The sequence below is a fragment of the Ursus maritimus genome, unplaced genomic scaffold, assembly GCF_017311325.1.
Source record: "Ursus maritimus isolate PB19 unplaced genomic scaffold, ASM1731132v1 scaffold_14, whole genome shotgun sequence".
Lineage (NCBI taxonomy): Eukaryota > Metazoa > Chordata > Mammalia > Carnivora > Ursidae > Ursus > Ursus maritimus.
The window spans coordinates 49,597,410-49,611,075 of record NW_024423786.1 but is presented as its reverse complement, the minus strand read 5'-3'; the positions used below and the strand labels follow the sequence as shown (position 1 = coordinate 49,611,075).

The 13,666-nt window shown below is 56.1% G+C and overlaps 3 protein-coding genes across 5 annotated transcripts in view; 2 read left to right on the top strand and 1 right to left on the bottom strand.

Moving 5' to 3' along the window:
• The window catches only part of CARM1 (coactivator associated arginine methyltransferase 1), a 39,722-nt gene extending 35,986 nt beyond the window's left edge, over window positions 1–3,736 (top strand). The window contains exons 9-16 of one of the 2 annotated variants that reach the window (XM_040629317.1): window positions 483–568; window positions 751–840; window positions 1,299–1,436; window positions 1,526–1,615; window positions 1,716–1,828; window positions 1,937–2,014; window positions 2,272–2,340; window positions 2,505–3,736. In XM_040629317.1, the coding sequence (XP_040485251.1) occupies window positions 483–568; window positions 751–840; window positions 1,299–1,436; window positions 1,526–1,615; window positions 1,716–1,828; window positions 1,937–2,014; window positions 2,272–2,340; window positions 2,505–2,647 (807 nt within the window). In that variant the 3' untranslated portion in view covers window positions 2,648–3,736. The remainder of the gene's footprint in view (window positions 1–482; window positions 569–750; window positions 841–1,298; window positions 1,437–1,525; window positions 1,616–1,715; window positions 1,829–1,936; window positions 2,015–2,271; window positions 2,341–2,504) is intronic. The other variant, XM_040629318.1, reaches the window with a different exon arrangement.
• YIPF2 (Yip1 domain family member 2) lies at window positions 3,729–8,449 on the bottom strand. 2 transcript variants are annotated; one of them, XM_040629319.1, is made up of 10 exons: window positions 8,352–8,449; window positions 8,139–8,199; window positions 7,585–7,742; window positions 7,413–7,493; window positions 6,344–6,431; window positions 4,972–5,088; window positions 4,714–4,880; window positions 4,456–4,638; window positions 4,237–4,365; window positions 3,729–4,156 (listed from the first exon to the last, which is right to left on the bottom strand). In XM_040629319.1, exons 2-9 carry the CDS (start codon window positions 8,167–8,169, stop codon window positions 4,255–4,257), a joined length of 936 nt encoding a protein of 311 aa, XP_040485253.1. In that variant the 5' UTR covers window positions 8,170–8,199; window positions 8,352–8,449; the 3' UTR covers window positions 3,729–4,156; window positions 4,237–4,254. The 2 variants fall into 2 exon arrangements, with proteins under 2 accessions (XP_040485253.1, XP_040485254.1); XM_040629320.1 differs by having other exon boundaries at window positions 3,729–4,139.
• Window positions 8,450–8,541: 92 nt separating this feature from the next.
• TIMM29 (translocase of inner mitochondrial membrane 29) lies at window positions 8,542–9,569 on the top strand. The gene is made up of 2 exons (XM_040629321.1): window positions 8,542–8,681; window positions 8,761–9,569. The coding sequence occupies exons 1-2, from the start codon at window positions 8,588–8,590 to the stop codon at window positions 9,447–9,449; spliced, it is 783 nt and encodes a 260-aa protein (XP_040485255.1). The 5' UTR covers window positions 8,542–8,587; the 3' UTR covers window positions 9,450–9,569.
• Window positions 9,570–13,666: the final 4,097 nt, after the last annotated feature.

Here is a 13,666-nt window from a genome sequence, read left to right as displayed (position 1 = left end):
ACAGGAGTGCTAGTCTGACATAAAGCCTCCGTCATAGCTGGGTGTGGACGCCCGCACACAGTTCTCCAACTTGCTTTCTAACTCAGCAGTTTATCTCAGAGATCCTTCCCCCATCTGTTCTTGACAAGCCTCTCGTTCTTTCTGTCTTTTATGGATGGGCCACTGGTGGTGTAATGAGATGGTTGCCAGAGTGTGTCTGATCACGTGTGAAAGCTTGTATACGCACACATGTATGTGTAGGTCGAACTCCCGGAAGGGGAACCGCCAAGTCTCTCATGTGTAGGAATGGTTATTTTGAGAGCTGTCACCTAATTGTTCTCCATGGTGGCGAACACTTCCTCCTCCCCCCAGCGTGTCTGAGAATGGCAAACTGGTTTTAGCCAAATGGCCTCAAAGCCGTGGCCAGACAGGGAGAGGCAGAGCTCTCCCCTTCGCAGCTGGCCCCTGTGCCGGAAGCCAAGTCACACTGTGGTCTCTCCCAGGACACATTTGACATCCGGATCCTGATGGCCAAGTCTGTCAAGTATACAGTGAACTTCTTAGAAGCCAAAGAAGGAGATTTGCACAGGTACCAGTCCCCATACCCCTCGTCCTGAGCCTGGCTCCTGCTGGGGTCTTGGGCCAGCACGGACTCCTTCAGCCTCTGCCCCAAGGCAGGCAGGCAGGGGCCCGGGGACACTGCACCCAGCCACATCCCTCTTCTCTTTCCCTGTGTGGCTTCCCCAGCAATCACTGCCCTTTGCCTTCCAGGATAGAAATCCCATTCAAGTTCCACATGCTGCATTCCGGGCTAGTTCACGGTCTGGCTTTCTGGTTTGACGTCGCCTTCATCGGCTCCATGTGAGTGCGAGAGCGCAGGGCAGGCTGCGTGCTCCTCCCTGCCCTGGTCCGAGGGGCTTCCCTGCAGTTGTGACCCCCAGGCCTGGCTGGGGGCTGGGAGGACAGGATAGGACTCCTCTAGGCAACCCGTCCCCCCAAAAGCAGTGAGAGGTCCCCTTTGAGCCAGAGACTGTTGTGGGAGGGGGTATTTATCCTGTTCTAGTGACTGTCCTTCATGGGACCTGGTCTCTGTCTCTTGGCACAGAGGGCAGGGTGAGTGGGCCCCTCATGGCTATGCTTGTATGGGTGTGTGTGTGGCGGGGGGGGTGTACATAGGCGTGTGACTGGGACGCCTGGGCAGCCAGCCTGTCTCAGCTCCAGGGCCCCAGGGGACCCATCAGAGATGTCTGGGGAGAGCTCAAGGTGCACAGGGTGGTGATTCCAGCCTGGTCAAGCGTGTGCCTGTCCTTGCTTGGCAGAATGACAGTGTGGCTGTCCACGGCCCCGACGGAGCCCCTGACCCACTGGTACCAGGTCCGCTGCCTGTTCCAGTCACCACTGTTCGCCAAGGCCGGAGACACGCTCTCAGGGACATGTCTGCTTATTGCCAATAAAAGGTGGGAGCTGCCACCTGGGGCTAGGGGAGGCAGGGGTCCGTCTCCCCAGCCAGCCAGCTCACAGCCGCCCTCCCCTGCCCTCTCTGCAGACAGAGCTATGACATCAGTATTGTGGCCCAGGTAGACCAGACAGGCTCCAAATCCAGTAACCTCCTGGATCTGAAAAACCCTTTCTTCAGGTACGATGGGCCGGCAGCCTGAACAGGGGGGTGGGGGGGTGGGGTGCCCCTCCTGGCCCGCAGCCTCTCAGCCCTGCCCACTGGTCTGTCTGTGCTGCAGATACACAGGCACGACGCCCTCGCCCCCGCCCGGCTCCCACTACACGTCCCCCTCGGAGAATATGTGGAACACGGGCAGCACCTACAACCTCAGCAGTGGGATGGCTGTGGCTGGTGAGCGGCCCCATGAGGGTGGCACCGGGGCGCTCCCGGGGCCAAGCTGGGGCTCTTCTGCCCCGGACACGGCCTCCCACCCCCTGACCTCGCCCTCTCTGTGCACAGGGATGCCGACTGCCTACGACCTGAGCAGTGTTATTGCCGGCGGCTCCAGCGTGGGCCACAACAACCTGATTCCTTTAGGTGAGTGTGCCCCGGGGTCTGGGAGCGGTGGGGTGAGCGGCCACGGCTGCCTAGGGCTTGGGCTTTCTGCACCACCGTCGTCGTCGTCATTACCTTCTCTTCCTGGGGCTCCCGGCGGAGGCCCCGTGTTCCGTTCCTCTCTGCCTCACTCTGCAGCCGCTGCGCCCACCCTCCCCACACCCTAGTGACAGAGCGTGGGCCGGGCTGGGGGCGGTGACGCCGTCTCCCTTCCTTCCTCCCTCCCTCTTGCTGCGCAGCCAACACGGGGATTGTCAATCACACCCACTCCCGGATGGGCTCCATAATGAGCACGGGGATTGTCCAAGGTAACGGTGGGCGGTGGGAGCGGGGTCCTGCGGGTGTGAGTGTGCGGACTCCCGGGCCACCCGGCTGCCCTCTCGCCTGCTCTCTCTCTCTCTGACTCTGCCGCGGGTCTGGGTGGGCGAGGGGGCAGAGCTGGCCCCCTCAGTGCCCGTGCCCCTCCCCACAGGGTCCTCCGGCGCCCAGGGCAGCAGCGGCGGCGGCTCCAGCGCCCACTACGCAGTCAACAGCCAATTCACCATGGGCGGCCCCGCCATCTCCATGGCCTCCCCCATGTCCATCCCGACCAACACCATGCACTACGGGAGCTAGGCCCCTCTGGCGTGGAACAGACTGACAGCACCAGGAAACCAAATGAAGACCCTGCCCACCTACCCCTGCCTGGGCGGCTTTCACCCCTGTACCGGAGAAGCCCTAACACCCGGTCACGGCCCTCTTTGCTATGGGAACTTGGACACTTTTTTACACAACATTGCCGCCGCCGCCCCCACTCCACCGCCCACCCACATCTTGGCCCTGAGCGTGTGTCGCTGCCGTATTTTACACAAGATCATGTCGTGGGAGCCCTGTTTCCCCCTCCTGCCCTCCACCCTGACCTGGGTTTGACATCTTCTGTAACAGGCGTGTCCGGGCCTGACAGCTGCAGGCCTGGCGGGGAGGTGGCGGGGGGAGCAGCTGCCACCCCACCCGGTCCCTTGGCGCCTGCCCTCCTTGCCTGGCTCCAGTGGGAAGGCAGTCCTGACTGGGCGGGGCCTCCCCTTCAACTACCAGGCCTTGGTCACAATGGGCGTGACATGCTGCTTTTTTTAATTTTATTTTTTTACGAGAAGAACCAGTGTCAATCCACAGACCCTCTGAGAAACCAGGCCGGCCGGGCCGAGCCAGCAGCCCCTCTCCCCAACTCAGAGGCTCAGTGGTGAGGGGCAGCCCTGCCGAGTCTTCAGGACAGGGGTGGGGCCAGGCCTCTGGAGACCCGAGGCCCCCTCCCACCAAAGGGTTCACCTCACACTTGAATGTACAACCCACCCCGGCTGTCGGGAAGGCCCTCCGTCCTAGGCCCCTGCCTCTTGCTGCTGTCCTGTCCCTGAGCCCCTGCAGGTCCCCTCCCCCACCCCTGCCAAGAGTTAGAACAGGTGGCCCCATGGGCCCCGGGGCCTGGAGGGAGGGTCACTGTCAGCCGCTAGGGGCAGACATGAGAAACCTCAAGGATCGATCGTGGAAGGCGTCCTTTTTCCTTGTAGCTCACGTTAGGCCTGTGTATTTCCCTCAATATTTGTAGACGCTCCAGTCCCTATTACTATGATGGCATTTTGGTCCCTCCCCAGCCTGGGAAGGGGCCTTGCAGGGACCTCTGCCCCCTCCCCCCAAAACAAAACAAATAAACAAGGAAATGTATGTTTCAGCACAGGCAATTTTCTTCTACTTCTGCTCCCCCCGTTTCTAACACCTCTGAACACGGATGTGGTGGAGCTCAGGCTAGGCCCCGGGACCTGCTCCCTGGACACCCAGGAAGGGCAGGCACAGTTGAGGCTGGGGTGCCCCCTCTGCTCTCCCAACCGTCCCATCAGGGAAAGCAGAAGGCCTGGCAGGGAGCCCGGGGGCGACAGGCACCCTGGAAGCTCCCTGCTCAGCTGCCCCTTTCCCACCTTTATATAAATTCTCGGAATCACCTTTGCATAGAAAATAAAAGTGTTTGCTTTGTAAGAAAAGTCTGGAAAGTAGCAGAGTGATCTTGAGGTGTCGAGGGAGCCTTCAGTCATCGTCTGAGGGGCACGGCAGACAGAGGTGTCCCCTCACGTTGGGCCTGAAAGAGAGAGACTCCTGGGAGCAGCCCTGTGACTCTTGCCTCGGGGAGGCACGGCGGGAGAAGCCCTCAGTCACAGCGCGTAACGGCCCCTTACCTGCAGGCTCGGGCCTTCCTAGGTTGTCTTGGCCCCTGGCGTGAGTGGCAGCAGGACGTCTTGGGGCAGAGACGTGGCCTGGAGCGGAGGTGCCAGGTGCTCCAGAGGCAGCGGCTGGAAGAAGTAAAACTGAACCGAAGCCCTTGGGGTCAGTACGGGTGGTAGGGGTCAGTGAGCCCCTCCCCCCCCACCCCGAGGCCCAGCCACAACTGCCTGTACCTTACAGCCCACGGCCAGGAGGGCGTGGAGCAGCACGACAGTCAAGAGCAGCACGGCAGCCACCAAGCTGGTGTCCTCTCGGACGACAGGCCAGAGAGTGAACACCAGGCTAGCGGCCGACAGGGACAGGGCCAGCACCCCAAGGAGCCACTGCAGCCATGGGACAGGGATGAGCCACAGGACCTGGGGGCGACATGGGCGGCTGGCTACCAGGCCTTCCGCACGGCACCTGTTGCCCCCCTCCTGGGCCACACTTACCACGGTGGGGATGAAGACAAAGAGGGAGTAGCCGTAGACGCACACGGTCTCCAGGAAGGTGTAAGGCCCTACGCGCTCCCGGACACCCTTCCGCCACCGCAGGAAGCCCCACAGCGCCAGCGGCACCAACCAAACGTAGCAGTAGATGGTGATGCCTGCCACGGTCACTGTGGGGCACGGGCAAGGCAGGCCGTCACCCTCGGGGCTCCGCGGCACTCCCAGCTCGGGCAAGGGCTGGGTCTTGCCCACTTCACTTACCCTTGTGGAACTGGGGGCTGTAGTGGATAGAGGGGTCTCTCCTCTGGGCCAGCACCAGGGTCAGGTTGCCAGTGACGGCCAAGACGAAAGCCAGGGTGGCACAGATCCAGAAGGGGCCTGCGGGCAGGGCGTGGTGAGGAAGCCAGGGCTCCCAGGACAGGTGCCTTGTTCCATCTCAACTGTGCTGTGACCCAAGCCTCCTCCTCAGCTCTGAGCTCCCTCCACCCCCACCTGACCCCTCCCCACAGCACCAGCGATGACCTGGGGTGGCTGAATCCAGTGCTGGCTCTCAGTCCCTCGGCTTTCCTGACCTTTCAGTAGCCTTTGCTGTAGCTGCTCTCTCACTCCTGGGAACACTCCCATGTGCTTTCTAGGACTTCATGCTTCCGGTTCTGTTAATTCCTCAACCTCTGTGACCCCCTGACCCCTTTAACAATGGGGACCCCGTCGGGGCACAGTCCTTAGCCATCCTCTCCATCTGTGTTCACCCCCTGCACGATCTTGTCCAGCATCAGGACTTTATGTTACCTCTAGCCCAATGTCTCCCAAATATCTCAAATCCGGTCTGTGTCCTGAACCACGGGCTCACGGTCCACATTTCCACGTGCACATCTAGTCCTCTCCAACTCCAGGCTCCCACCCTTGTGCTCTCCCTGCCCAGCCTTTCCAGTCAACAAATAACAGTCCCATCCTTCTAGCAGTCCCAACAGAAACCCCAGAGCCATCCTTGCCTCTCTCTCCTCCCACCCCACCTCTGGCGTGTCAGGAAGTCCCGTCGGCTGCACCTTTCGAGATCTAGTCCATGGTCCAACCACTGCTGTCCACCTGGGGCTGGGCCCCACCATCCCACACATGGACTGTGGCAGTCACTGCCTCCCTGGTCTCCTCACGTCTGCCCTTGTACCCCACAGTGGCCAGAGGAAAGCCTCGGAGCCCTTAACTAAGATTCCCTCTCACTGAGGCCTACGAGACAGGTGCAGTCTCTCCTGTCACTTCTGTGACTTCACGTAGCTTAGTACTCCAATGACAATACTGCCCCACCACTGGACCTGTGCCCTCTTCTGGAATGTTCTTCCCCTAGATCTCCTCACCACCATCTCCAGCACCAATAAGGCCCATTCTCTCATTCTCCTCACAGGGTCCTTCCCTGTCCACCCCATGCAAAATGGCAACTCACATCCTCTAAACTGTTTGCTTTTCTTCTGAGCCCTGTTGCCCTTGGCAGCCTTTTATGCAATTGTCTCCCCAGACAGAATGTGTGTTTCCTACTCTCTGGGAGTGTCCCTGCCTTCTTCTCAGCTGGAATCCACGGCCCGCACATGGTCCACACGTGCAGAGTGAATTCTCAAGCTGAATGCACACCACCACTCACCATACAGGTCTGGCCGATTCCGCAGATGGTGCCGCACAAAGTTGTGGCCAGGCCGGGGCAGCAGTGAGCCTCGGATTCGGTCCAGGACCTGGAGACAAGGTGGGGCCCAGAATGGAAGTCTGCACGGAGCCCCTTAGCCCCCACAGAGGAAAGGGCCAAGCTCCTGCCCTGCCCTTAGAGGCTCCTTCCTTGCTGACCTCCCATCTCCTCTGCCTGCCAGGGCTCAGATGTTCCCTCTGGGTTCTTGATGGGCTGGAGCCCCTTCCCCTGGCCAGTCTCAACAGCCCAGTGTGCGGCCACTCTGAAGGACTGTCCTGGGCCAATCATCTTTGTCTTTGCTTCTCCCTTCTCTTGGCTTGGCTGCCCTGAACAGCCTGTCATGCTGTGACATGTCTGGACTGTGAGGTGGGGGACAGTCAAGTCCTTGGCATCCTCCTGCCTACAGCTCTCTCCACTATGTCCCGTTCTGTGCCCCAGATTTATTCCGTCCCTGGCCTGGGGCCTCTGATCCACCTTCCTTGCACCACGTCTGCTAATTCCACTCATTCCTCTCCTGCTCTAAACCCATCTATGGCTTCCCAGCAGCCTCAGGATAAAACCCAAACTCCTCAGCACAGCATACGAGGCATTTGTGGTCTGGCTTCTGCATGCCTATCCGCCTCCCCTCACCCTCTCCAACCAGATCAAGTGACAGGTAGCTCCCGTGACAGTTCACACCTTCTCTCACCTTCAGCCCTCTGCATCTGCTGTTCCCTGTGCCTGTAATACCCGCTTCCCTTCACTCTGCCCAGCTGAGGATTCTTTCTTTTTTCCATCTCAGCACACTGCTCACCTCCTCCAGGAGGCCCTTCTCTAACCTGCCTGAGCGTGTGCGTCTGTGTTCCCGCACGCCCCGGTCCCACCATAAATCCTGACGGCGCACCACAGTTAGTCTGTGCAGCCTGGGTGGGAACTCGTGTTCCCCCACCTGGGCATCACCAGCACTCCGGTGTCCACGAAGGGCTCACTGATAGTGGCTGGAGCCCTGTGTGACTGCAAGCCCCATCCCCACCAGCTTCCCGGCTCTGACCTGGGAGGTGTCCACGTCAAAGAAACTCTGATAGTAGCCAAAGGTCCAGAATCCGGGCTGCTGCTTCTCCTCCTGCAGGAGCTGCACAGCATGGGCTTTCAGTGGCTGCCCTTACAGCCTGGGCAGTGGGTGGGGGCAGGGCTGGAGGCAGACAGGGCCTGGCCGGACTCACCGCAGTCCTGTCACTCTCTTCAGCCTCCTCCTCAGCTCCATAGCTACCCCCCGAGTCCACCGCCACGGCCACGTGCCCCTGTGGGGTCAGCTGATCGCTTCCACTGGTGGTGGCCGCATCTGGGGTCTCGGCCAGCAGATTAGAAGCTTCCTCGAACTCTGTCGAGAAGGAATATGGGACACAGGCATGTCTTGGGAGTCAAGACAATTTGGTTCCGCCCACGACTCAGGTGGGGGCCAAGACTCCAACTGGGGCCACCGAAGGGCCCAGCTTCCTCAATTCTGAGCAGCTGGAAGGTGTGTTCCCCCACTCCTAGTAAGGGCCTGCGAGTTAAAGCTGGTTCTGGGATGGGGTCAGGTCTGGACAGAGGCGCTGCTCGGAGACCTGAGCTCAGGCGGGAAGCGGGGTTCGAGTCCGCGATGGGTATCGTGCCTGGGTCGGGGCTAGGGCTCACAGCTGACGGGGATTCAGCCTGGCGGTCAGCTGGAAGCTGGGTAGGAGGCTCCGGCCGGCGGAGGGAGTAGGAGCTCGGGCCCGGTCGCCGCCGCACTCACCGTGGAAAGCCAGCTCATCGGCCGCTGCCATGGTCGCTCAGGGGCGTCACCGCATCCCGCTCTGAGGACAGAGGCCAATGACGCCCGCCCCCAACCCTACTCGGCCCCTCCCGAGGCCTCTCCCTCGGCCCCGAGCCCAGCTCGGCCGCTAGGGCACCGAGCCAGGGGTGAACTCGCCGCCCCCTCCCCACAGGTGCACCCCGCCCCCCTCACCTGAGGCTCCCGCAGCCGGCGTGGCCCAAGCTCTCTGCGCCTGCGCGGCCCGCCTCCCGGCCACAGCCGACCGCGCTCAGATGGGACAGCAACATCCGGCACCGGTCCGTTTTCTATCCTCTTCCGATGGAAAGCCACTTCCGGCACTGCTGACGCTTGCGCAGGAGACCCCCGGGCCTTTTTCTTCGCACCCCTAGCGTTTCTCTTCGGAAAAAGGACCGCCAAGCCGGAAGAGAATGGCGACGGCCGCTCTGAAGAGGTTTTGGTCCCGAAACCGTGAGGAGTCTGGTGGCCCAGCGGCCGAGAAGCCGGGCGTGTGGACGCGGTTGGGTGAGTAGCGGCGGGAGGCGGCGGAGGGGTGGCCGCAGCGGCCTGCTCTCACCTGTTTGTTCTGCTTCTCTCCCCTCAGGCTCCTGGGCCCGCGTGCTGCTCCGAGACTACGCCGAGGCGTGCGGGGACGCGGCGGCGGCGGCGCGGGCTCGGCCCTGGCGGGCGGCCGTGTACGCGGGGCTGCTGGGCGGCGCGGCGGCCTGCTGCGCGCTGGCGCCGAGCGAGGCGGCCTTTGAGGAGGCGCTGCTCGACGCGTCGGGGACCCTCTTGCTGCTGGCCCCGGCCACGCGCAACCGCGCCTCCGAGGACTACGTGCAGCGGCTGCTCTGGCTGCGGGGGCGCGGCCGCCTCCGCCACGTGAACCTGGGCCTCTGCGCGCTCGTGTACGAGGCGCCCGTCGACGCCGAGGCCAGCCTCTACCAGGCCCGCTGCCGCTACCTGCAGCCCCGCTGGGCCGACTTCCCGGACCGGATCCTGGACGTGGGCTTCGTGGGCCGCTGGTGGGTGCTGGCCGCCCGGATGCGCGACTGCGACATCAACGACGAGGAGTTCCAACACCTGCCAGCCCATCTGCGCGTGGTCGGGCCGCATCAGCTGCATTCCGAGACCAACGAGCGGCTCTTTGAGGAGAAGTACAAGCCTGTAGTGCTCACCGATGATCAGGTTGACCAGGCGCTGTGGGAGGAGCAGGTCTTGCAGAAGGAGAAGAAGGACAGACTCGCTCTGAGTCAGGCCGACTCCCTAGTGCGGTCGGAGGTCCCCGGATGAGACCCAGGCCTGGGTCCGGATCGGCCCCGAGCCCTGGCGGACTGCCTGCCCGAGATGGCGCAGTCGGTGTGAGCGAGCCTCAAATGCAGAGTGACTTAAATAAATTATGTGCAGAGTGTTCGTTCCCTGGGTTTTCCCAGCCTTTTTGGCCACTCTCCTTCTGGTCTCATTCCTTGTTAGCTGAAGCTAATTCAGAGTTGGCTTGGTCTGGGTCTAGGGTCTTGGTTGGTCTAGGAGTTGGGGGAGAGCAAAACGACAAGACCATGTAATGTTCATCACTGCCAGAGTTAGTAATGAGCCTCATACATACATAAGCCTTTTTCATTGCGCCTCGCACTCTCTCGACCAAGGTTAATCACATTTGTCAGGTGATTCCAAAGCTCTCCTAAGACCATTTTAAATTTGGAGTTGAAAAGTTTATCCTCTTTCATTTTCATGAGTAGCATTTTTAATTATTTTGAAATAAACAGTTTCAGGGATACCTGGGAGGCTCAGTTGGTGAGGCATCTGCCTTGGGCTCAGGTCATGATCCCAGGGTCTTGGGATCCAGACCTCAAAGCCGGCTCCCTGCTGGGGGGGGCGGTCTGCTTCTCCCTCTCCCTCTGCCTGCTGCTCCCCCAGCTCCTGTGCTTTCTCTCTCAAATAAACAGAATCTTAAAAAAAAAAAAAAAAAAAAAAAAAAAAAAGACGTTTCAGAGGAAAGTAGAAAAATAGCACAAGACATTCTGTGTAACCTTCACCCAGCTTACTCCAAATGGTAATGTTTTCAATAAACTTTACCAACCAGGAGATAGCCAGTGGTATGACTACAGATTTTACAGGGAATCTTTTTGTAAAAACACGTATGACAGTCATATTAAAGTGATTTGGAAGGGAAAAGCATTTTTTGATCTGGAATTATCCACGGAATCACAGATTCTGTTTATAGTTCAGTAACCCTGGAAACCCAGAATCCTATGGGATGGAATAGGTTAGTGTACAAAGCTGGTACTTAGGTTGTGATAATCCTGCTTTAAAAATGGATAGAGGAATGAGATTACCTCTGTTACCTAGGTGGCCTGTGTTTAGTTAATGAAAGCATAGCGAGGGGTTGACTGGCTGGCTTAGAAGAGCATGTGACAATTGATCTTGGGGTAGTGAGTTCAAGCCCCATGCTGGCTATAGAGATTACTCAAGCAAAGAAAAAACCCCATGAAACAGCCATCTTTGTTGTGATGTTTGAGTTCGTGTGTTTTGCCACTCGGTTTTGGTACTTAGACCTTCCATTCATACTATGGGTGTGCTGGACACGTGGTGATTTTTATGTCCGTATTTTTGGAACAGGAGCATCCTGTAAGTCCAAGTCTAAATTTTACAATGGAAAAAGGGATGTTCCAAAAGTTGATTTTTTCCAAGGCGTGGCAGAGCCATGATTCAAACTGTGACTCCCAGTCCTGGGCCTTAATCCTCAAACCCGGTACTATATTTGATCCTAACATCATCCTACCAGACATTATTAAATGCTGCTCCCATTAGCCATAAATACAACTTGAATACAGAAATAATATAAAAAAGAAATGTAATAAAGACAAAAGGCAAGTGATAACTAAATTGTAATCTTACAGTGTTACCTGCCAAAGGCTCCAACTAAATCCTGATGTCTCTGTTCAAGAAAGAGACTCAGGGAACCAAACTCAGGGAAAGGTTTAAGACACACTGGCATCAAGTGAGACTTGTTCCTCACTGTGATCAGAAGTATTGAAAGAGCTGCATGGCCTCACTGCTTGAGCTGGTTATTAAATGCCACTTCTGACCTTCAGCCAGGGTGTGTCCTGTAGGTGTGAAGCTCAGCGGAGTAATTGGTAACAAACTAGACAACTCAATGTTCCTAGGAATTTAGGGGCTTAGTGTAGGCCTACATCTGCATGGCTTTGTCTTTGTTTGGAAGGTCAGCCTTTCCCAGAGGAGTCCTACCATATTTTTGCTTCCCTCTCCAGTACCTCTTGCCTCCTGAGTTGTTGTAAAGCTCATGGACTGGAGCTGTTAGATCAGACAAGGGGACTGGGTGTTGGGTTATACACAGGTTCCCAAAGGATGGGTCCGGGTGTCCCGTTCACTGCTGATCTCCCAGCACCCTAGAGTGCTCAGTCCAGTGTGGGCCCCAGCAAATGCTGGAAGAGTTAAAGGAGATGATGCAGGTGTCCATTGTGGGTAGGAACTTGTATGGTCCTGCTGGGGAGAGGGACACATTGCAGGACTGGCTCCCTATCATTTGGGCAGCCCAAAAGAGGCCCCGCAGACTCTACCCAGTACCAGAAACAGCAAAGTGAACAAACTCTCTTTCCATAAGGGCAGTAGGGTCTGAGGAAGAAGTGGGACTTAAAACTAGGGATTGAATCTCAGCTTCCACACTAGCTTTGTGATTGACCTGGGCCAGAACAATTAGATAAGAAAAAGGAAAGCCATCCAAATTGGAAAGGAGGAAGTAAAACTGTTACTATTTGCAGATGACATATAGAAAACTCTATAAAGACCCCAGCAAAAGAACCTGATAGAACAAATGAATTCAGTAAAGATGAAGGATATAAAAATACACAAAAGTGTTGCATTTCTAAACACTAATAACGAACTAATAAAACAATCTCGTTTATAATTGCATCAAAATCCACACCTAGGAATAAATTTAACCAAGGAACTGAAAGTCCTGTACATTGAAAACTACAAGCCATTGATGAAAAAAAAAAATTGAAGACACATAAATGTAAAGATAATTTAGTGCTCATGGATGGGAAGAGTATTATTAAGATGTCCATACTACCCCAAACAATGTACAACCCTACCAAAATTCCAATGGCATTTCACAGAAATAGGAAAAAAAAAATCCTAAAATTTGTAGGGAACCACAGAAGCCCTTAAATAGTGAAAGCAATTCTCAAGAGAGAGCAAAGCTGGAGGCATGACGCTTCCCGAGAACGCGTATTACAAGGTACAGTATGGTATCAGTATCAAACAGGCACGCAGATCAATGGAACAGAATAGAGAGCCCAAAAATAAGCCCGTGCATATATGATCGGTCAATTTACAACAAAGGCAAGAATATACGATGGGTAGAGGACAGTCTCTTCAATAAATGGTTTGGGAAAACTGGACAACCACATTCAAAAGAATGCACCTGGGCCACTATCTTACACCACCCACAAGAAGTAACTGAAAATGGGTTCAAGACCCGAAACCATAAAACCCCTAGAGGAAAACAAGCAGTAAGCTCTTTGACGTCGGTCTTGGCGATGATTTTTTTGGATTTGGCACCAAGAGTAGGCAACAAAAGCAAAAATAAGTGGAATGGCAGCGAACTAAACCTTCTTCACAACAAAATGAAAAGGCAACCTACCAAATGGGAGAAAATATTTCTAAATCATATATGTGATAAGCAGTTAATATCCAAAACATATGAAGAACTCACACAATTCAATCGCAAAAATCAATCTGATTAAACAATGGGCAGAGGACCCGAATATACATTTTTCCTAAGAAGACATTCAGATGGCCAACAGGTACATGAAAAGATGCTCAAATCATTCATCAGGGAAATGCAAATAAAACCACAACGAGGTATCACCTCAGAGCTGTGAGAACGGCTGGTATCAAGAAGACAAGAAATAACAGGCATTGGCCAGGACGTGGAGAAGAAGGAACCCTCACGCACTCGTGGGATTGTCAATTAGTGAGGCCACTGTGGAAACCAGTATGGAGGTTCCTCAAAAAATTAAAAATAGAACAGGGCACCTGGGTGGCTCAGTCATTAAGCATCTGCCTTCGGCTCAGGGCGTGATCCCGACGTTCTGGGATCGAGCCCCACATCAGGCTCCTCTGCTATGAGCCTGCTTCTCCCTCTCCCACTCCCCCTGCTTGTGTTCCCTGTCTCGCTGGCTGTCTCTCTCTGTTAAATAAATAAATAAATAAATAAATAAATAAATAATCTTTTTAAAAAATTAAAAAATAAATAAAAATAAAAATAGAACTAACATATGATCCAGGAACGCCTGAGTGGCTCAGTCTGTTAAGCCTCCAACTTTTGATTTCAGCTCAGATCCTGATCTCAAGGTGGTGGGATGGGAGCCGGAGTCAGGCTCCCCGCTCAGCAGGAAGTATGCTTGTCTCCTCTCTCCTCTGTGCCCCCACCCCCACTCACACTCTCTTTCTCTCTCTGAGATAAGTAAATCTTAAAAAAAGGAGAG

What these genes read in the sequence shown, in the direction of transcription:
- TIMM29 (XM_040629321.1), top strand. Translation starts at nt 8,588, where the DNA reads ATGGCGACGGCCGCTCTGAAGAGGTTTTGGTCCCGAAACCGTGAGGAG. An exon ending in GGGCGTGTGGACGCGGTTGG is followed by an intron (nt 8,682 to 8,760) that starts GTGAGTAGCGGC and finishes CTCTCCCCTCAG; the next exon opens with GCTCCTGGGCCCGCGTGCTG.
- YIPF2 (XM_040629319.1), bottom strand. Translation starts at nt 8,169, where the DNA reads ATGGCAGCGGCCGATGAGCTGGCTTTCCACG. An exon ending in TTGACGTGGACACCTCCCAG is followed by an intron (nt 6,432 to 7,412) that starts GTCAGAGCCGGG and finishes CCTTGTCTCCAG; the next exon opens with GTCCTGGACCGAATCCGAGG. An exon ending in CAGCCCCCAGTTCCACAAGG is followed by an intron (nt 4,881 to 4,971) that starts GTAAGTGAAGTG and finishes CGTGCCCCACAG; the next exon opens with TGACCGTGGCAGGCATCACC.